Genomic DNA, 23,702 nt, shown 5'->3' on the forward strand with positions numbered 1-23,702 from the left:
TTTAGTCCAAGCTCCCCTAAATAGTTTGGTGTCATCTGCAAATTTTATTATCTCACACTTCGTCCCTGTTTCTAGATCATTTATGAATATATTAAATAGCAGTGGCCTGAGCACCGAGCCCTGCGGAACACCACTCGTGACCCTCCTTCAGTCCGAGTAGAGGCCCTTCACCCCTACCCTCTGTTTCCTTCCCGCCAACCAGTTTCTGATCCATCTATGTACCTCTCCGTCCACCCCATGGTTCTTCAGTTTCCAGAGTAGTCGTTCATGAGGCACTTTGTCAAAGGCTTTTTGGAAATCAAGGTATATGATGTCTATGGGGGTCTATGGGGGTCCATCCGTTTTGTAGTTGGGCGTCGTGGTCAGCAGAATTGAAAGATGACGGTCTATTTTTGCTGCTCTGGTGGCTAATAGACCGTCATATATTTTTTTGCTTTGCATGCCTTTGATTGGGGGGTGGGTAAAGTGTGCTTGAGTTCTTCTTGGTCTGGATATCCATCCACTTTGCTTTCAATTTTTGTGGTTTGATAACTACCATACTTTCTTCTATATACGCAGTAGACAGGGAATTAGTTTCTCTTTCATGAGATCATAAACCTGCCTTTACAACCAAATGGAGATTGCTTGGGTTTTTTTCCCCCCTCATGTTTTATTTGAGGTCTTGAACCCATACATTGCTGAATAACTGTTGCTAATGTGAAGAAAGGCACATTATAATAGCCAAAATCAATAATCCCCAGTAGCGGGCAACATGTGGAGTTAAAAAATGGAATTGTGCACCCTGCCTTGAATAACTTTGGTATCTCTTTGGCTGCAATGAGAAGAGGCCATCTGCAAAAGATTCCCATTCCCATTAAGTCCGATTGGAATGTTGTGCATCACCTTTGGCGAAGGCAGTTCTGTTGTTCTTTTGGTACATCTTGCAGCTAGGGTGCTCTTTAGCAAATGGTACAGAACACATTTTCCAAGCAATTGACTTGCATGCTGGTCGTGACGCATTACACATGTACTTTTTGCTAAGTACAAACTTTAATAGTGGGCTGCAGATGCCTGAATAAATTCATTTTATGTGCTTGCAAAAATTAAATGTGGAAACGTCTGACATGAAATGTGAAACTTGGCCAACTGGTCAAACGTTTGTTTTGCTAACTTTAAAAATAGAGTTCATTGTATCCATATGTCAACTCTCTGTCTAATATCCCCTTCAATGCATAAATCATTGTGACATGCATAGGATTTAATATTTAGGAAATGGCTGTATTCATCTTGGGGGCAGAAGTTGTGGCTCCCATGACAGATAGAGGGTAATTCTGTATAGAAGGTGCCAGCATTTAGCCACCAAGAACACATGTACATCACCAGACTACTGGTATAAATGCGTATACGAGAGCAAAGATATAGACTGGTCGGGCTCAAGAAGTCACAGTCAAACCACATAGTATGTGGTCCAGTTTAAAGTCCCTAGCACAGTGGTTATTTATGATTGTATGAGTAAACTTGTGCAATGTTAACCTATTTTTAGGACCTCATACACCCAGGACACTAGTCAAAATTTATTTCGTGCCCTTAACGGGGAGATGTATTCATCATTGGTCCATTTCTTAAATATTTTCAAATTTGGCTAATATACCAACTCATGTGTGCATTTAAAAGAGGAAAAAAGGAGGAAGCACTTAACTTTAGCCTGACGGTTATTCAACCGTTTCACGCTGTGCTACTTCCTCTATAGATGTACTCTTGATGGATCTTGTATCTCTATTAGCTTCACCTGCAGGGCAACTAAAAGATGATCCCTCCCCTTTGGGCTACCTGCCCGGGAGCTTCCTGTCTTGCTCAGTTAGTAGAAAAGGCCTGTAGACCTATGACAAACAGGAAGGGCAGGAGAGCTTCGGGGGAGAGCAGGGTGGCAGGCAGGAGAGATTCGGGCGGCGATTTGGGGGAGAGCAGGGCGGCAGGCAGGAGAGATATGGGCAGCGATTCAGAGGAGAGCATGGCGGCAGGCAGGAGAGATTTGGGCGGCGATTTGGGGGAGAGCAAGGCGGCAGACAGGAGAGATTCGGGCGGCGATTCAGGGGAGAGCAGGGCGGCAGGCATGAGAGATATGGGCAGCGATTCAGAGGAGAGCATAGCGGCAGGCAGGAGAGATTGGGGCAGCGATTTGGGGAGAGCAGGGCGGCAGACAGGAGAGATTCGGGCGGCGATTTGGGGGAGAGCAGGGCGGAAGACAGGAGAAATTCGGGCAGCGATTCAGGGGAGAGCAGGGCGGCAGGCAGGAGAGATTTGGGCAGCGATTCAGAGGAGAGCATGGCGGCAGGCAGGAGAGATTCAGGGCAGCAAAGTGCAGGGCGGCAATGGAGCTGGAAAGGACGTTTGCAACTGGTCCCCAGCAGTCGCTTCTTGGGTTGACCGGCCAGCCCACTCGGATCATGAAATTTGTGTTGTGAATCGCATCCCTGCCTACTCTGCATGCCGTTCCCCTCATTTGCATGCGCGGATCGGAATCAGATCATCAGAGAGGTAAGTGAATCGGGAAGGAGTAAAATCGGGTCGCAAAAGGGTCGGTACACGATCGGTTTGCTTAGTGAATCTAGCCCTAAGTTAACCTGCACCCATAGGGCTTGATAGATGCTGGATAAATGTAGTTTCGGGTTGCTTGAGAGTTACTACGCAAAATAGGCCTAACTAATACGATACCCTATACTATGCCATACCATAAAGTGTTCCAGACAAACTACCGAACATGCGGTAGGCAAAGCGTGGGCGTACTCAGGTATGGCGTGCCAACTGTACACTTAAATTTCTGCCCGGAAATTGATTTTATTTTCATTTTTATTTAAAGTATTACAGCATTTCTTTGATTTTCATTTCTGCTTGCTTAAGTTCCGGTTAACAGAGTCTCCTGTAACTTGTAGTGCCAAGAGGACTGAACATGTTAATCCTTTATTGAAAGAGCTTCAATGGGTGCCAGTTGTTAGTAGAATTACGTTTAAGATTCTGATATTTACCTGCATTCACCGTGGGCCTCATCTGGGGCAGCCTCCTTGGAGCGGCTGGGGCACGGGCAGTGTGTCTGGGAGGGAATGCATGGATGGGAGAACATCGCAGGGGAGGAGACATAGGCATCCTGGGACTGTCTGCCAAGTCTCTTCCCTGAAGAAGCCCTTTCTGGAAACGTCAATCGCTCCTCCTAAACTTACTTGCTCCACTTCATCACTGACGCTGAAACCGTGGATTGAAGACAAAGTTTTTATTTTATTTTTCTTTCCAGCTTATGATTTATCTTTAATCTTATCTATTGTTTTGCCTTTTGTCTTTGTTTTGTTCTATTTCTATCATTTAAATTTCTCCAGAATTCTACTGTTCAACGGCTCCCCCTTCTGCTTCTATTCCTTTCTCTCCTCTCTTCTACCTTCCAAAGTATTTAGATCAATGCTGTCTTGTTAAAATGTTTATTTTATTTTTATTTTTCCTCTAACTCTACTTTTCAATTCTCTATTACCCTCCAGGTACTTTAGTTAGATTGTGAGCCTTCGGGACAGTAAGGGAATTTTTCAAGTACCTTTCTTATTTCTAATCTTAATGTATATTTTCTGTAAACCGCTTAGAACCTAACGGATGTAGCGGTATATAAGAAATAAATTACATTACATTACATTACATTTACACATCATGCTTTCCAGTCTGGTATTCCACTATACTTATCCTTCTCATTTGTTCAGATCTGCAAACTAAGACTTTCACTACATCCCCCGTTTTATTGGGCTTCGCTTAGACATGTCTTGTTGCCCAGCTTTCTGCTGTGCAGCACTTACCCTCTGGGACCCTCTCTCTTAACGCTGTAATTAGAGCTCTTTAAAACTAGAATTCAAGGCAGGCTGAAAACCTAGCTATTGTGGTACAGTGTGTGGCACAGTGGTTAGAGCTCACAGCCTCAGCGCCCTGAGGTTGTGGATTCAAATCCCATGCTGCCGCTTGTGACCCTGGACATGTCACTTAATCCTTACAGAAATAGCTCTCCTTTTTGTTCTTATCTTTGAATGTAAACTTTATCAGGGAGAAATGGCGATGAAAGTCCTCTTCCCCACCTTGTCTCTGATGTGTTTTGGTGTATATATTGTTTCAAAAGGGAAAGTAGCCCCAGATCCCCGTGCGTTGTGAAGTATGTTGACTGAAGAACCGCACTAGAAAGGGAAAACTCCTCATTGGCTCCACCCCCTCCTGCCTAATGTTGTTGTTAAATGCTATTTCACACTTTAGTATGTTAGTATGTCATACTTCTTCAAAACTTTTGCAGTCAATAACATAAAGGTGAAGCAAAAAAAAAAAAAAAAAAAAAAAACCTTAACTCAGGCAGGGTTCAAGTTGAGCTGCAGGCATGCTAATTCTCCTGCTGTCTTTGCCGGTCCACTTTTGCCGACGGAAGTTAACTGATGGAAGAATGGAAGTTAGCAAATGGACTGCAGTGAAAGAAAACCAGAGACAGCAGGATCGGAGCAAAAGTAAAGAGAAGAAAATGCTGCCACCTCCAGTTCTCCGGCTTACCTCGGCGTTATTTCTCATGCTCATAGGGGCAAAGATGGCCGCCGCTGCGAGCTGCTTGTTTAAATAATATAATAATAATAATTTTATTCTTATATACCGCCATACCCAGCGAGTTCTAGGTGGTTTACATCAATTAGATTAGGATCTGCCTAGACAGCAGATTTACAATTATTTATCAGAAATTACAGCTTTAAACAAACTAGAAAGAGGATGTGGAAAGCAGGGAAAAATGGAAGGCCTCATGAGGGAGGTGAAGTGGGGAGGCGGGGAGTTATTGTTGGGGGGGAGGGGACAATTCGGGTCTTGTTTGCTGAATAGGTAGGTTTTAAGTAGTTTTCTAAAGCCGAGGTAAGTGGGGGCCTCGAGTATCATTTGGGCTAGCCATGGGTTCAGCTTAGCTGCTTGGAAGGCGAAAGTTTTGTCCAGGAATCTTTTGAGGTGACAAAGTTTGAGTGAAGGGAAGGCGAACAGCTGAATACAACGGGATTTCTTGTTGGTGCGATAGAGGTTGAAGTGGGGGTTGATGTAGCTTGGTGAAGAACCATTTACAGTCTTGTAGCAGAAGCATGCGAATTTAAAAAGGACTCTAGACTCGAATGGCAGCCAGTGAAGTTGGTGGTAGAAAGGGGTGACGTGTTCCCATTTCTTTAGGCCAAAGATGAGGCGCACGGCGGTATTTTGGATTATTTTTAGTCTCCTGGTTGTTTTCTTCGTGGCGTTAATGTATATAATGTTGCAGTAATCTAGAATGCTGAGGATGGAGGATTGTACAAGAAGGCGGAAAGAAGTGTCATTGAAGTATTTTTTTATGGTGCGAAGTTTCCAAAGTACAGAGAAGCTTTTCCTGACGATGAGGTCGGTGACAGCTGATGAGGTCGGTGACAGCTGATCTTACGCCGCCGGCTCACCATGGTAGTAGCAAATGTTAGAAGCCCCGAACGGCTGGAATCATAACTAGAACCATTAATCTTTTAGTAACATATAGATAGATAGATTCTTTTTTTTTTTTATTTTATTTTTGATACAAGTCACTTAATCCCCCCATTGCCCCAGGGACATTAGATAGATTGTGAGCCTGTCTGGAGAGAGAGGGAAAAATGTTTGACTACCTGAATGTAAGCCACAGTGGGCCAGATTCACTAACCTGCCCGATCTGGGCAGGCCGACAAATTCAGCAAACTCCAATATGCAGATGGGGGCGATCGGAGGAACACTTTCATCTGTTGGAACGGATCGCTCTATAGCGATCCCAGCACATGCGCAGACCATCTTTAGATGGCCCTCCGGCCCGGCACTTTTTTTTACAGCCCGTGGTTTTAATCCGCTTAAAGCCTGTGGGTTAAAACCATGGGCTTACACTGCGGGGAAGGGTGGGAGAGTCGGGGCAGGCAGGCGATGAGGGCAGCTCGGGGCAGGCAGGCAGATCAGGGCAGGTAGGCGATCAGGGCAGCGTCGGGGCAGGCAGATGGGGACAGGCAGGCGATCAGGACAGCTACAGTCAGGGCAGGCAGGTAGATCGGGGAAGCAGGAGATTGGGGCTGACAGGGCTGAGAACAGGGCGGCAGAAGGCAGTCAGAAAGGGCTTCAGCGACTGGTCCTCAACAGTCACTTTTTGGGTTGATCGGCCAGCACAGTCGAATCGGCAGATTTGTTTAGTGAATCACATCCCTGCCTTCTTTGCATGCAGTTCCCCTCATTTGCATGCGCGGATCGGAATCGGATCGCAAAACAGGTTAGTGAATACTGCAGGAGGGAAATCGGGTCACAAAGGGCTCGCAAACCGATCGGTACACGATCGGTTTGATTAGTGAATCTAGCCCTTAGATGGTATATAAATACTTCAAATAAACAAATATTTCCGCAAGCCTTTCCTGATTAATTTGTTCTTTAGATTTGGTTGATCTGCTGTAATCATTCTGCCTTGCATATCTCCCTTTTTGCTTTTCAGATAATTTTATTTATCATCAGGCTAGGTCCTATGCATTCATTGGATTACAAACCACAATTCAGGGCTCCTTTTATGAAGCCGCGTTAGCGGCTTTAGCGCTCATGACTTTTAATCATGCGCTAACCCCCGCGCTGGCCAAAAAACTACCGCCTGCTCAAGAGGAGGCGTAGCGGCTAGCGCGGACGGTGGTTTAGCGCACGCTATTGCACACTTTAAATCGCTAGCGCGGCTTTGTAAAAGGAGCCCTCAATATAACAACACCTGTTAAAGGTTTTTTTTCTCCCTTAGCTGCTGTTGTTTATGAGTTGTATGCGTTGATGGGTGTTGTGTGGTTTTCTTCATTAATTGTATTACACTCATTCATCTTCTTGACTTCCCTTTGTCTCTTTCTTCATTTTTTTGGTCACTTTTAAACTGGCTACACTTCCCCCTCCCCATTCGCGGTTTCGGCAATCGTGATTTCACATATTCGCGAGTTTTTGGGGAGGGGGAAAAAAAGAAAAAAAAAAACCATAATTTAGCCTTCCCCCTGTCGTCCCGGCCTTACCTGGTGGTTTAGCGGGCTTTCGGGGCAGGAGCGATCTTCCTACGCTCCTGCCTCGTGTAGATCGCGAATAGGAAATGGCTGTGGGGAGTTCCCGTCGTAGTCTCGAGAGACTACGGGAACTCACAGCAGCCATTTCCTATTGGCGATCTGCACGGGGCAGGAGCGTAGGAAGATCGCTCCTGCCCCGAAAGCCCGCTAGACTACCAGGTAAGGCCGGGATGTCGGAGGGAGATGGGGGTGGGTCAGAGCCGGACCAGATGATATTCTTGTTATTTCACCATTCGCGGTTGCCGGCTCTGCCCCTATCCCCCGCGAATCCGGAGGGAGAAGTGTACTTGCACATCGCCTTGATGTTGTCTGTGAATGATGGTACAGCAAATGTTCAGATAATTACATAAATAAATATAGGGCTCCTTTTACAAGTCACGCTAGCGGTTTAACGCGCTTAATAGCGTGCGCTAAACCGCCTGCCGCGCTAGCCGCTACCGCCTCCTCTTGAGCAGGCAGTAGTTTTTCGGCCAGTGCGGGGATTAGCGCGTGATTAAAAGTCATGCGCGCTAAATCCGCTAGCGCGGCTTTGTAAAAGGAGCCCGTAGTTTGGGAGTCTAGATGAGGAGAGTTTTTTTAGGGGATTGGGAGAGGACTGGTTGTATAACCACACTGTTATTTAAATGCTTCTCTTATGAAAACCCCCCCCCAAAAAAAACACCCATCTTCTTTAAACTATGACTAATCTGCTCAATACAAACTTTAATACTTCCTCAACACTAAAATTACTAATTCATTTCTTAGCCAATTAGACTATTGCAATTCTTTATATAGTGACTTAATGAAGAAAGGACTACATCGGCTGCAGTTAATACAAAATGCAGCAGTGAAACATCACTAGGGCAGGAAAATATAGTGAGTTTTTAAATTATATCCTTGAAGTGTTGTAGAATAAATATTAGTATTCATTTTTAATGTTTAATACCCAGGTCAAGGCAGTTTACAAAATTAGTAGTATGTGAATCCAGTCCTTGCAGCAATGTTGTCAAACCCAGACACTAAGCTTGACTGCCAGTGAAACAGGAGTAAATAATCATTGTAGACCCTGAATTCGTGAACATATCTTCTTTTAATACAAATCAAATAAAGGAAATAACTTATAATTGAAGGTGCAGTACAAGAATCTTGCCTTGGCAACTGAGGGTCCATCTCAACAAAACTCTCTCTCTTTTTCTCGTCAAAGAGGTTGAATTGGGAGCTTCAGCCCTCTGCTGAGAATGATGCTATAAATACTTTTGTATTATTACTACTGGTGAACTCTTGGTAATATTACAAGGGTTTGCAGAGATAAAGCATTAGTAGCTGGATACTGGCAAGCATGCTATTTTATCATTAACAGCTCCAAGCAAAGTGGAAAACTAGGTGTGTGTGGGGGTGGGGGGGGAGCAACATCCCAGCATTCCCAGAGAACCAGGCAAGCCAATAGGAAAACAATCCCACAATGCAGAGATCTGTCGGGCTTTAAAGGCACAGACACTAAAATCTACTGCAGGCGATGCCAGACATATACTTAACACAAACAACCTGCATCCATGAATATGGGGTAACATAGTAGATGACGGCAGATAAAAACGCAAATGGTCCATCTAGTCTGCCCAACCTGATTCAATCTAAAAATTTGTTGGGTTTTTTTTTTTCTTCTTCTTAGCTATTAACCACAACTTCACAGAACACTCTTTGCCTGGTATGGGTAGATTATAATATGCAAGGCCCATCAACATCCATAAATAAACTGGAACTTGAAAGTTGACAACTTCTTGCTTGTCTCAATGCATAAGCATGAAATTTTTTGGCGTCCCTCAAAGCTCTCTCGTATTCACACAGTAGCCCTTTAAATGAAAAAGGTTGGAGGCTACTGATCTGAAATGTCTATGGAGTCAACCTGGCAATGTACACATACCGCTAGGCGTTGGCGCTTGCACACGTAAATTGGTATCTCAGAACACAGATGTGTATATGCCGACACTGAAATACATTTGTGTACTGTTTTGGAAACCTGCAAGTCTAAATACCGCTAATTAAAGTACAAAGGCTGTAATCTTTGCATTATCGGTTTTGAAGGGAATAAGCATTGGTCTATAATTCCTCTTGCCCAGAATTGCCCAAAACAAACACTTTTACAAAACCTACATGTAACTGTGAGCAACTATAAATTCCGATGTTGATCCATAAGGGAGAGTGTAGTGTAGTGGTTAAAGCTACAGCCTCAGCACCCTGAGGTTGTGGTTTCAAACCCACACTGTGCCTTGTGATCCTGGGCAAGTTACTTAATCCCCCCATTGCCCCCATGTATATTAGATAGATTCTGAGCCCACTGGAACAGACAGGGTAAAATGATTGAGTACCTGAATACATTCATGTAAACCAGTGGTCTCAAACATGCGGCCCGCCAGGTACTATTTTGAGGCCCTCGGTATGTTTATCATAATCACAAAAGTAAAATATCATAATCACAAAAGTAAAATAAAACAGTTTCTTCATCATGTGTCTCTTTAGCTATAAATTACAATATTATTATTAAAACTTAGCCAAAAGGAAAGATTTATGAACTATAAAGAGTTTTACCTCATACAAAATTGTCATTTCTTTAATAAGCCATTAACTATTTTTTCTGCGGCCCTCCAAGTACCTACAAATCCAAAATGTGGCCCTGCAAAGGGTTTGAGTTTGAGACCACTGATGGAAACCATTCTGAGCTCCCCTGACAGAACAGTATAGAAAATTGAATAAATGAATTCCCCTTCAGAAATGGGCCATATACATGTAGCTTTTAGTTCTACCCTAATCCCTCCAAAATCAAACCCCGCTCTCTTGCTCTATGTATGAGGTGCTGATTTGCACATGTAAATCAAACTTTCTAAAATTGGATTTTCAGCTGTTATTCAATATACAAGGTAGGTGTGTAAATGCTGGGGTTTACCCATGTAAGTTGCTCATTGACATGAGCTTCATAGTTAACTGCAATTTAATTTCATACATTTCCCCTTGGGGAAAAGCAGAACATAAGTTATAAACATATAGGGCTCCTTCTACTAAGGAGCGCTAGCATTGCGCCAAGAACTAACACCAGCTCAGTGCTGGCGTTAGCATCTAGCGCCCGCGGCAATACAGCGCGCGCTAAGCGGGGGCTAAAACTGCTAGCGCAGCTTAGTAAAAGGAGCCCATAATGTATGAGTCGATTATGTTTCTTGACCATTACTTCTTCCTAGTGTTTTATCTTGCATGGTGTGATGCAGCCTTAGTGTGGGATTTATTTTTTTTCATCCTTTCTAACTCCGATTAAGATGATCAGCTTTCAAAGGAAAACAACTTTTAAAAGGCCTTTGCTTTTTTCCTTTATATTAGATCCACCTGGTGGTGTCCCCAGAATACGTCAGAATATACGTCGATTGTAATGAAGTGGCAGAGAAACCAATAAAAGAAGGTGGTAACATCACAACCGACGGCTTTGAAGTACTTGGGAAATTAATGAAAGGCGATAAGAAATCAGCAGCAGTAAGTATTAGCGGTTCTGTGCTTCAGACCTAAGGTCATATAAAAGAGGCCTTTTCTCCTACGCGGATTACCATGTTTGCTGATTCGCGTTCTACCTGCAGGTTGGTGTTTAAAAATTGGCCTCTTTCTTTTGCGCTTCTCATGTAGGCCTTTACAGCCTGCTTCTCAAGGTCTCCCCCCCCCCACTAAACAATCTTTCTCTACTTTAGCGGAGTACTTTGCCCTCTTTCAGTGCTGCTATGACCACGTAACCCCTCTTTGTAAACGACCAGATTGTTTTCCCCTTCCACTTTGCATACAGTTTGCACTTGTACGTCTCTTCAAATGGCTTTAATTTGCAATTCTCTTCTCTTCTGTCTCCCTGCGTTCCTCCTCTTGACTTGTGTTCATCAGGCAAGCTGTTTTTATCTGTACCCATTGGATCAATTGCGACCTTCCAGTTTCACACTTTTCACCTTGAAGTGTTGTATTCCTGGAGCTGTTGTCTTGAGTTGGTGCGTTTGACCAAATTAATGTGCTCATACTGCTATAAGCCTACCGTATGAGGTTGGTTTTAATTCATACCATGTGACATTCATCACTATTTAGCCAGCCAAGAATGGTTCCTGGCCAGCTAAAGAGCGCTAAGCCGGCTAACCACTAATATTCTTTGATCAATTCCAATAATGCCGTTAAGGAAGGCAAAGGATCCATAAGGTGTACTAAAATATCATCTGCAAAAGCCGATAACTTAAAAGTAGTATCTCCGATGTCAATCCCTCATATAGACGGCATTGCATATATATCCCGAATAAGGTGGTCCAGAGTAAGCACAAATAATAACGGAGATAAGGGACAACCCTGTCTCATCTCCCTGTAAATAGGGAACTTATCAGTTTCAAAATCCTTTAACACTAATTTAGCCTGTGGAAGAGCATACAATGCACACACCACCGATACAAAAAAACCCCATCAAAACCATATCCCAAATCCCACCTTACTTTATCAAACGCCTTTTCAGCATCAAAGCTGACCAGCACAGAAGGTAAATTGTACATTGCCCGCTGTTCCAAAGACAGCAACAATTTTCTTACATTTTTAGCTATTGTCCTTCCCTTCACAAATCCCAATTTCTTCTGTTGTAAACCACCTAGAAATTGTTTGATTATGGCGGTCTAGAAGAATAAAGTTATGTTATGTTATGTTATGTTATGTAACATAGCCAGTTAGAGCCAATATTCATTGGCTGACCACTTAAGTTTAGTGGCCAGATAAACCTGCCTAAATATCAGGTCTATCTTTGGCTGCTAAGGCTTAGCCAGTCAGCTGATGAATATCGGCTTGGCCGGCTATGAAAAATGCGGTTAAAAAAAGACTGGACATTCAATGTCAGTCGCCAGATATGGCCCCAGAATTGAATTTCTGAGTTCACCAGGCTGCCACCCACAGTCTGAAAATCAGCCCCTAAATACCTGATGCTCTCTGATCTTGACCCTGTTGATTTTATCTACATCTACTACAAGAAGTAGATTTGCCGTCTCAGAGGGTCTTGATTAGATTATCGGGTCTATTTATCTAGATGGTGATGTCTATATCTAAAAGAGCTATAAAATGATCAGTAGTAGTAGAAGTAGTACCATGTTTCCCCGAAAATAAGACACTGTCTTATATTAATTATGGGCCCAAAAAAGGCACTAGGTCTTATTTTCGGGGATGTCTTATTTTTTTCATGTACAATAATCATCTCTCCCTTTCTCTCCTCCACCCCAATTCTTCCTATTTCCTTTCTCTCCCCAACATGTGCAGCATCTTTCCTCCCCTCTCACCCATCCCCTTGAGCAGTATCTTTCTATCCCTTCCTCCCATCCCTTGTGCAGCAGAACCCTTGCAGCTTCTATCCCTTCCTCCCATTCCTTGCAGCTTCTATCACTCTCTTCCTCCCATCCCCCCATGTAGCATATTTCTATCCCCCTGCCGCCGCCGCAGTGCACCCCTCCCCTCCCACCCACCCCGGCCGACCCATCTTTCCCTCCCATTCGAATCACAAGACGGAAATAAATGCACCTTATAACAAACCGGCAGCATTGGCAGCAATCTAGACAGGCTGCTTTGCAGCCTGGGCTGTTCCTCTGCAGCATTGCTGATGATGTCATCAGTGATGCGGCAGAGAAACAGCCCAGGCCGCAAAGCAGCCTGTCTAGATTGCTGCCAACACTGCCGGTTGGTTATAAGGTACATTTATTTCTGTGTCGCGGTTTGGATGAGAGGGAGAGATGGGTCGGTGTGTGTGTGTGTGGGGGGGGAGAGGTTAAGCACTGCTGCTGCTGCCAACGACTAGGGTTTATTTTTGAGGGTAGGGCTTATATTAAGACCTACCCCGAAAATCATGCTAGGGCTTATTTTCAAGGAAACACGGTAGTAGCAGCAGTAGTAGGAGTAGTAGTAGGCGTTGGAAGGCAACATATAAAGGAAATGTTGCCTCCTAGAGCAGAGAGGTGGAGGAGAGCAGATCAGCAAAACATTTGACAGGCCGCAAGCCAGCAGATTGGGGTTGACCAAGTGATCTTTTTCAGCCAAAATGTTTCTATATTAATTTTTTTTCATGTCTGTGACAGACTTCTAAGTTAATAATCGTGTTTTAGTTTCATAAACAACTTAAATTTCTTTGGAGAATAGGTTTTCCAGACCATCTCATGCCACAAAACGGTAACAACTTCAGTGTGCTTGTGCAAGCATCATAGAACGCCAAAATGGTGCGATATTGTGATGACTTTTAGATTCGGAAGGAATATCAAAAAAACTAGTATTGAATCTGTTCACTTCCCCTTTTCACCTGACATCATGCTGACATTTTTCTTTTGCAATTAAGAAATGGACCTGACCTACTGTCGTTTTGCTGTGCGCTGAGTGTGGGAGAATACTTTGAAATCTGCAGTTAGGAAAACAACAAACAGCATTTCAAATAAACATCTTTTTTTTTGTCTTCCAGTTCCAGGTCCAGATGTTTGACATTGTGTGCACTGTAACGTGGACAAGCAGAGACAGATGCTGTGACCTCCCTGCCATGGTTAGTACAGTTCTCTAGTGTTTCTCGTATATCTTGAGAAATTGTGACAGGTTTTTTTTAAAAAACACTTGTGTAAGGGCTTTTATTATAGTGATGTATGATTTTAGCAATGTGCAATGAAAAGAGCACCAAGGGCCTTCAAGTATTGGGATAGCACAATTTCCAAGTTTATTACAATTTTTTTATCCCGCTCCAAGGCTCATAGCCTTCTGGGTGGCTTACAGTCTAAAAAGCCAAACAATTGAATTTACATAAATCCATATAAAATAAAAATACACAGGCCTTGTTCAGCATATGTGCTGGCAAATTAATTGTTTTTTTTAATATTGCTTTCAAGTAACTTAAAAAAATGAACCCCCCCCGCGTTATACAAAGCCACGCTAGTGGGTGTTGCTGCGGTAACTGTCCCAAAGCGCATAGGGATTTAAAGGGTTTGGGACTTTTGCCACATGGCAGCTGCTAGCGTGGCTTTGTTAAAAGGTGTGTGTGTGTGTTGGCGGGGGTACATTAGGCACCGAAATCAGGTGCTCCAATCTAGGTGCCTAACTGGAGGCGTATATGCTGGCAAATTAAAATTTTTAAATAATTTTAAATTGGTCCTATGAGCGTCGGAGCATTTACCTCTCTGGCCCGCGGTAGAAACCTATACCGTGATTTAGTAAATGGAGCCCTAAGTTGGGCGCCTGGATCGACTAGGCATGCCAGTCTAGACACCTGGCGTTGGGTATCTTTTATGAAATCAGGGCCACAGTTCCTATATTTGTGCTAAGAGTTCAAAACGCAAAAACTTTTGGGGGGATGCTAGAATTTGGAATAATCTCCCATCACAAATCAGATTGTTACCATCTTATACATGGTTTCGTAAAGCTATAAAAATACATCCTTAGCCAGAAAATAAGGATGATTAACATGCGGTATTTTATAGTTTTAATGTTTTTGAATTTTGTTGGTACTAAACTGTACTCAATTATATATAATGTTCCTTCAGAGATTTTTCTTCCTGTAATCTGCCTAGTACGGACATTCTGTACTCTTTCTGAAATAGGCAGAATACAAGCTGTATATAGTATTGCATAGTATAGATGTCATACACCATGAGATTATTCCACGAGCACAGAGAAAATACATTTCCTGGGAATCACATACAAACAGTTGCCATCAGTATTAAAACATTGTCTGGCCGTGTACTCCTTTTTTACCCCAGAAAAAGAAAACCCCCACAACCATGCCAGACGGAAACCCCACCACCCGCCCCCCTACACCCTCCCATCCATACCGTATTTTATTTGATATGTACTTGAACACTGTTTGGTTGTATTGGCATTGTCTGTCTGTTTGCTTCTTAATAAAACACGTTTCAAACCCAAAAACAAAACAAAACATTGTCAATCTGTACCAAGTTGCCTAGAAAGGTCTAAAAGTCCATAAATAACTGTGGTGTTTTCGTTAAGGATGGCATAAGATTAAAATTAAGTAGGGGGCCGATATTCAGCTGGCAGTGCTCAATGACTTGGTGACCATTGTTGGAGGAATACCTGGGAATTAATGCCGGGCCATGTCTGGGCTTTGGCGTTGAATTTATAGGTTTCTGGAGCCAGCTATGCCATAGTCGGTATGAATATCACATTCTACCAGCTCTGGGTTAATGCTTAAAGGCCCTCTTTTACTAAGCCACGCGAGAGGTTTCTGCTGCGGCCTGGAGCGCCAAATGCTCCAACACTGCTCAAATGCTCATAGGAATTCTACGAGCCTCAGCGCATTTAGCACGCCAAGCCATGATAGTGGCTTAGTAAAAGGGAGTGGTGGTGGGGGGAAGATAGGACTGACTGTTATGCATGCCTGTTTATGCAGTGACCTTGTCTGGTTAAGTGTTGAATACGGGCACTTAACTGAGCAAATACCAACTCTACCCCCCCCCCCCAAGCGCCCCTCAGTTAGCCAATTTTGTTTTAAGTGCTAACCAGTCATTTTCAGCGGCACTAACCACTGAAAATGACTGGTTAGCCCCAAACAGGCAATTTAACCAGTCAAGAGACATTTCTGGCCAGTTAAATCACTTAGAATATCGACCCTACAGTTATTATTTATTTCTAGTTGACAGACTCAGGGTACAAAAAAAGATGAATTTTTTACAGTCACAGAGAGGGTCAATTGGAAAACCTAGGTAATAGCCACATTTTAAAAGGGCTCCTGATTCCCAATCCCATTCTCATTCTTAGGGTACTCTTCCCCTTACAAAATAAAATAACTAGAGCATCTTTCTTTCCCAGGAAATGACTTAAAGAATGGATTATGGAACTAGGACTAGGAAACAACAATGAATGCCACTCAGGTTGCGTGTTTAAGGAACATTTGTGTTTCGTCCGGCTAAAACACTTAGTGGACGGTTATCAAATGGATTTATACATTTAGCTGTGGCCAGCAAATGTATGTCTAATGTTTATTTTCCGCTATTGTGTAAGGCACCCCAGTGCCACACAGTGAGAATCTATTCTCGGGGCGCCCAGATTTCACTATAGAAAACTAGAGCAACCTGGTATCAGAGTGCAGCCTGCCATAACAACTGGCATCGACATATGGTGGATTAGTAGATAAAGATAAGTTGTTCACCCTCTCCAAGGTAGGGAGAACGAGAGGGTGGTCTCTAAAGCTGAAAGGGGATCGATTCCGTACAAACGTGAGGAAGTTCTTCTTCACCCAGAGAGTGGTGGAAAGCTGGAACGCTCTTCCGGAGGCTGTTGTAGGGGAAAACAGGTTTTCAAAACTAAGCTGGACAAGTTCCTGATAAACTGGGACGTATATAGGTGAGCCCTGGTCTTTGACCTGGGGGCCGCCGCATGAGCGGACCGCTGGGCACGATGGACCACTAGTCTGACCCAGCAGCGGCAATTCTTATGTTCTTATGGCACTTGCAACTTACAGTATTCTGTAGCCTAGTGGTCTCCAATGCATGACCCCAGGGCCGCATGTAGGCCCCCCCCTCCGAATAGGGTTACCAGATTTTACATATGTAAAATCTGGACCCATAGACCTGCCCCCCAGGCCCGTCCAGTTCCACCCATCCTCGCCCTGTCACACCCACACCACGCCCCAGCCCTGCCCCTAGTTCTGCCCCTTAGCCTCGCCCCCTCAGCCTGCTCGTCTCGGTCGGGAAGGCATCCGAAAAAGTGCCGGGTTTTGGAAAAGCCGTCCGGACGCTCAGACACGCCCTCTAAAAAGAAGGCATGTCCAGGTAAATCTGGACGTCTGGTAACCCTAACCCCCGAAGACCTCTCTTGTGGCCCTCGGACAGATGGCTGAAATGCTCTTCCAATCCTGCAAATGCATTCATTTCAGTCTTGTCCACTTGGTATAGTAAATGCAAACAATCTGTGAGGTGTGTGGCTCAGTTTCCTCGTTTGTGGAATTTGCTGCCGGTGGCATAGTAAGGGTGAGCGCCGCCCTCTTCCCCACCCCCCCTCCTGCGCACATGCCCCCTTTCTCTGTACCTTTTTAACTTCTCTGGCGCGAGCACCACGTCGGTGTCGGCTCGCCCTGTGACGTTACTTCCTAGGCGCGGCTCCCGGAAGGGATGTCCGAGAGAGCGCCAATGCTGACGCGGGCAGCAACCTCACGCCGGGGAAGTAAAAAAGGTACAGGGAAAGGCAAGGGGTGCACGCGCACGACAAGGAGAGGAGCGCGGGGGAAGGGAGGAAGAAGGGTGCAGCGCCCGGGGCGGACCGCATCCCCCTCACTATGCCACTGTTTGCTAGAGTTGATAATCCAAAATAAAGTGAGTTTTAAAAATATATCCTTGAGATTTTGTAGCATCAATATTAGTATTCTTTTTTTTTTTTTTTTGTAATTGTTTATTTATAACAGCAGTCCATCAGAAAGGTAGTACATGCAGCAAAACTTCAAAACCCATTGATGCCACCCCAACTCCCGCCCATCTCTTCCTCCCCGCCACCCTCCCTCTGGTAACAGCAAGTATAGATGCACAACCTCCAAGGTCCATACAACACCACTGACACTACCCAATCTGAGCAAGGAGGGAAAGGCAGGTTGCAAAAACAGTAGCATCTTTTGGTGGCCCTCAGAGCTTTCTCATGTTCATACCGTGGCCCTTTACACCGCCGTAGCGATTCTCTCACGGCAAATGCACTGAAATCCATGGGAATTGAATAGACTTTGGCGCATTTGCTATGGGAGAGTCGCTACCAGGGCTATGGGAAGGGAGTTCAAAGGTTGGAAACCACTGCTGCAGCCCATACTCTCTCCATATGAACGCCTCCATTCACTTATGCCCTTACAGAATAACACAGCTGCTTTAATGCCACTTATATGCGTAAATGTACATTCACCCACAGAAATGACCATAGTCTGTATTTTTATCATGCAAGTTGTGCGTAAATGCGGCACCCAGTTTTAGAATTGTTCTTTGTAAGGATTGTAAGGGGCTGAAAATATGTCCAACTATCCAGGTTGCGAACATAAGAATTGCTATACTGGGACAGACTGAAGGTCCATCAAGCCCAGTATCCTGTTTCCAACAGTGGCCAACCCAGGTCCCAAGTACCTAGCTAGATCCCAAGTAGCAAAACAGATTCTATGTTGTTTATACTAGGAATCAGCAGTGGATTTCCCTAAGCTATCTCAATAATGGCCTATGGACTTCTCTTTTAGGAAATTAGCCAAATCTTTTTTAAACCCTGCTAAGCTAACTGTAGTGGCAATATTTGGCGTGTGGTGATTTCAGATGCTATCTGGACAGGGTGTATGTTTAGAGCTGCTGAAAGCAGACCTCAAGTAAATGGACCATAGTGGTGGCAGTCATTGGTGAATATGTACCGTATTTGCCGGCGTATAAGACGACTTTTCAGTACCTTAAAATCCTCCCCAAAGTCGGGGGTCGTCTTATACGCCGGGTACTGTTTACATGCAGTGGCGTACCAAGGGGGGGGCGGAGGGGGCGGTGCGCCCCGGGTGCCAGCCCTAAGGGGGTGCTCCCGGTCTTGCCGTTCAATCCCCCCCCCACCCCCGAAGGACCGCTCGCCCCACTGACCTTCCTGCACCACCTGTGAAGCAGTCCGCAGCAGGATCGCGAAGTCAGCGTCAGCGATCCCGCCCCTCCTCTTCCTCTGCAGGAAGCAGCGCAGGGATCGCTGACGCTGACTTCGCGATCCTGCTGCAGCTGCTTCATAGGTGGTGCGGGGAGGCCAGGGGGGCGAGCGGTCCTTCGGGGTGGGTCGGGGCATCAGGCCTTCAGGGTGGGGCGGGCGGGCAGGCAGGCAGGCTTTCAAGGGGGAGGGGGGTGACAGGCAGGCAGGCAGGCCTTCAAGGGGTGCAGGCCTTCAAGGGGGGGGGGCAGGCAGGCCTTCAAGGGGGAGACAGGCCTTCATGGGGGGGAAAAGCAGGCAGGCAGGCCTTCAAGGGGGGACAGGCCTTCGGGGGAGGGGGTGCAGACCTTCAAGGGGTGCAGGCCTTCAAGGGGGGGACAGGCAGGCAGAAGGTTGTGCAGAAGGTGTGCGGAAGAAGGGGTAGTCTTATACGGCGAGTATATAACAAACTCTATATTTTAACTGTAAAAGTTGGGGGGTCATCTTATACGCCCAGTCGTCTTATACGCCGGCAAATACGGTATATTCAGTGTCACTGATCGCCTATGTGATGGCATTGAATATTTGTACTAATTTTTATGCCAGTGCTGGTGTATAAATAAATAAATACATTAATTAATTAATTTTAAAAAAAATTATTCCACTTAATCCTAAAAGGATTACAACAAACATACATATCTTATATAAACAATTCTAAAAAACATTACAAACTAATAACTGCCACTATATCTCAGTTCACCGGACACCACAATCATCATAAACGGTTAACTGCCAAGAAATCCTTTAATCTATTTGCTATTCACAATAGCCCCCTTGATATTTGATATTGTAAATGTATTACAGTGTTTGTTCTAAAAACAAATGATAATATTCTTTTATGAAATAGAATTTGATTATAAAAGTTCATGATGATTTTGTTCAAATTTTCAGAGGGATGAAGCAAAATGTCCAGCTCTTCCACATGCCTGCACGTGTGCACAAGACAGCGTGGGTCCTCCAGGACCCGCCGGCCCATCTGTAAGTGAATTTAGAGGTGAAATGAATCTAATAGATTTACAATAAAAATGATTAAGCAGTCTAATTAGATTATATGGACACGCCTATGCCGATGTTGATTTATTTTTCCATTTCTACCTATTTTAGGGCTTCCCAGGCAGTAAAGGCCCTAGAGGTGAAAGAGGTATAAGTGGTCCACCCGTAAGTATCCTAGATTACAAACAGGTTTTCTGCTATAACATTGGAATCTTCAGATTAAGAATTTGCACGTAAATATAATGTATCGTGATAATGAAAATCAAGCCTTCTAGTGAAAGTCAGTTCCACACCGCACAGCATGTCCGGCTGAGTCAACATGGACATGTCAGCAGTGATATCTGAGAACATCTGTCGACACACTGCATGGGAATGCATTTCCTCTCTCTTAAGGCCTCCCAACCCAAGTCAAAGAAAGTACAGAACTTTTGACATGAACATTTGAAAGTGTATCTTTTACTTTTTTGGCAGGAGACAGATTTACATTGGCTGGCGTCATGGTGCTAGTTCTAGGCCCCTTTCTGACTCTTGGAAAAAAAAAAAAAAAGTAGCTTGAAAGCGATCTGTGGGATAGATATAAATATGTTTGCAAGTTGTAGCCTCATGAACTTTGGTTTCTCTAACTACTGCACACAGTAGCAGAACATACCTGAAGGCAGTTAAGTGCAGGATATTTCTAGCTTTATGCTTAGGAGAGCTTAATTCAGTGTCCCGCAAACTTGTTGAGCCGTGGCACACTAAATGTAGTGGTCGCGGCTCGAGGCACCCGGACGTGCATGGACATCACCATGGTGACATCATCACATTGACTTCCACGCATGCGTGAAGACCCGCCAGTAGGGGGGGTGCCAGCAGGGAAGAGAGCTGGAGAGGAGAGGCGCTGGTGCCTGCTGATTGCCTACAGGATGTGCCTCTCGCCACAAGAGGAAGAGTAACGGTTACTGTGGATGGGCAGACTGGATAGGCCCATCCACATGGATGGGCCATGTTTCTATGACCAGAGGCTCATTAATTTGGCCTACATCATAGCACTGTTTTGTATAGAAAACAGTAACCTTAACGATACTAATACCCACAGTACTTCTTTTGAGAGAAATGCTAAAAACATCCAGAAGATGACCATGAGCAAGCCACTAAGCCCTCTACTGCCTCAGCTATGATTTTGGGCAAGGGAAAACTTACGCACCTGAAAGCAATTGCCTTTGAGCTCAGCTTTAGAAAAGATGAGAAATGTATTGAAAAATCCCAGTCCAAAAGAGTAGCATCTTTGTAGAATGCTCTAAAGCGGTGGTCCCCAACCCTGTCCTGGAGGCCCACCAGGCCAATCGGGTTTTCAGGATAGCCCTAATGAATATGCATGGAGTAGATTTGCATGCCTTTCAATTCCATTACATGCAAATCTCTCTCATGCATATTCATTAGGGATAGCCTGAAAACCTGATTGGTCTGGTGGGCCTCCAGGACAGGGTTGGGAACCACTGCTCTAAAGTATAAATGCAAACATTAGACCTACAGTATAACTAGGGCTTCTGATTCCAGGGGGGTCGATATTCAGCCAGTGGTGCTCGGTGTTTTACTGACTGCTGCCAGCATTAAACCTGGACATTAAGGGCTTGATTATGGCAACGGCACCTGTCACGGTAGGTGCCTGCAAAACGGGTGCTTACCGCATGTCAATTACTGGTAGACACAGTGTCCAAAATTGTGTCTATTTATGTAAGCCAGCATTTTACAGTCCTATATTTAAGTAGGAATATCAGATTTTCCCGAAGGAAGATCCAGCCCCATGACCACACCCCCAGGCCCACCCAGTTCTGTGTCCCGTCCTGTCCCGTCCCCCTGCTCGCATGCGGGGATGCCCCTTCCCGACGTGATTTTAATGGGAAGCTTTTCCAAATACCCGGACAAAGTGCTGGGTTTTGAAAAGCCGCCCGGACCCCCAGATATGTTCTCGAAAAGGAGGACATTTCTGGGGAAATCTGGACGTCTAGTAACCCTACATTTAAGGCATCTAATTCGCGCCTATGAGAAGCGCCCAGGCACACCTATGTATACCTAAGGCTACTTTCAACATAAGCCACGCCTATGCCGGCCTTAGGCATCCGTAAGCATGTCTAGACACCTCCAAACACGTGCAAACGACACCTATATTGTAGGTGTCCTTCAGCCTAATAATTTAAAAAAAAAAAAAATTAAAAACGTGCGTACCACCTACAATTGGGACACTATTTTTAAAAATCAGGCCCTCAGTGCCAGATCATGTCTAGGCACCAGCATGGATCTTCCAGGTTTGCAGAGCCAGCTAACGCATAGCCAGTTCAGAGCGATATTCAACACTTTTGGGGGCAATCCTATTTATGCAGTTAACTTGGTCGGTTAAGTTCTGAATATCTGCACTTAGGGCCCCTTTTACAAAACCATGGCAATGCTTCTCCTGCAGCAAATCCACCGAAGCCCATTCATGTCCTGTTGGGCCTTGGTGCATTTGCCATGGGAAAGGTGTTACCACGACTTTGCAAAAGGGGTCCTTAACTGGCGAAACGCTGACTCCACTCTGAGAACACCCTCAAAATAGCTGATTCTTGAGTTCGGGGCTAACCAGTGGTAATTGGTTATGTGTTGCTTGAATAGGACCCGAACAAGCAATTTAATGGCCAGGAGCCCTTTCTGGCCAGTTAAATCACATAAAATATTGACCCCCCCCTAGCTATTTGTAGTTTGGAATTTTAGGTGTTTATTAATCCAGTGCTTAATATGCTATTGACTTTCAACATATGCTACCTGTTTTTTAGGGGCAAGGAGGTTCTCGTGGTGAGCCAGGCCCTCCCGGGTCTCAAGGTCCTCCTGGTCCTCAAGGACCCAATGGACTGTCTATACCAGGAGAACCAGTGAGTTAAAATTTCGTTGTGTTTTCAATACTGTGGCATTACATGAAAACTGAACTGTTAGGATGAACAATTACTCCCAGTTCTATATAGGTTTCTCAGATTTGAGCACTCAAGGCAGATGGACACACAGTTAATTGGCAAGTCACTCAGTCCTCTATTGCTACAGGTACGTCAGATAGATTGTGAGCCCAGTGGGACAGATAAGGAAAATGCTTGAGTACCTGATGGTAAACTGCTTAGATAACTTTGATAGGTGGTATATAAATACCTAAAATAAATAAATATGTTGGCGTTAATTGGCACTGATTTGGACTTATGTGCACATTTGCCAAGTATGTGCTGTTCTATAACACTGCATGCCCAAAGTATGTCAGGTGCCAAAAGGGGGTGTGACCGTGGGAGGGGGCAAACGGGTAGGTGTTATCATATTTTTCTCCAGTTTGGCATTGGCCTGGGCACCAAAGAAGCTTAGGTTTGCCAAAAGTTGAATGCACAGTCCAGGGGAAGCAGCTCTTAAAGCAGCATCAGCTTATTTCCGATGCAGCTCAAGGCCAGTTTTGTGGCATGAACTCTGAGATCTGTGTAGCTCATAGCACATGATTGATCCTGGGCCAATAAGATAGGGGCACAACGTTAAAAACTGGCTTAAGATGTCACCCTGTGTCATGACTGGCCATTACCCTTTAGCATTAATCATAATAATTGGGCAAAAATATTGCAACATAACTCTTGTGAAAGAACAAACATGCAAGCTACGGAATCTATATTATTGAGATTATTATTAATTACCGTATTTTTCGCTCTATAAGACACACCTGACCATAAGATGCACCCATCTGTAGAAGAGGAAAAACCAAGAAAAAATAATAATTCTGAACCAAATGGTGTGCCCTGTACCCTGTCCCCCTCTGGTGATCTAGTGGTAGGCTGGGATATGGTACGGGGCACATCTAGTGGTGGGCACCTGTAATGGTAGGCATGTGTAGTGGCAGCCAGCCAGCCCCCAGCCAGCCAACCAGTCCCAAGCCAGCCTGCCAGTCCCAAGGAACCCAGCCAG

At 44.7% G+C, this 23,702-nt stretch overlaps 1 protein-coding gene across 3 annotated transcripts in view; it reads left to right on the forward strand.

Annotated features, from left to right (window-relative positions):
- Positions 1 to 23,702, forward strand: part of COL12A1 (collagen type XII alpha 1 chain) — a 413,394-nt gene that overhangs the window by 341,521 nt on the left and 48,171 nt on the right. For all 3 annotated transcript variants that reach the window (XM_033936132.1, XM_033936135.1, XM_033936133.1), the window contains 5 exons: positions 10,431 to 10,580; positions 13,549 to 13,626; positions 19,656 to 19,742; positions 19,869 to 19,922; positions 22,550 to 22,645. In XM_033936132.1, coding sequence (XP_033792023.1) covers positions 10,431 to 10,580; positions 13,549 to 13,626; positions 19,656 to 19,742; positions 19,869 to 19,922; positions 22,550 to 22,645 — 465 coding nt within the window. The remainder of the gene's footprint in view (positions 1 to 10,430; positions 10,581 to 13,548; positions 13,627 to 19,655; positions 19,743 to 19,868; positions 19,923 to 22,549; positions 22,646 to 23,702) is intronic.

This window comes from Geotrypetes seraphini, chromosome 3, assembly GCF_902459505.1.
Source record: "Geotrypetes seraphini chromosome 3, aGeoSer1.1, whole genome shotgun sequence".
Taxonomy (NCBI): domain Eukaryota; kingdom Metazoa; phylum Chordata; class Amphibia; order Gymnophiona; family Dermophiidae; genus Geotrypetes; species Geotrypetes seraphini.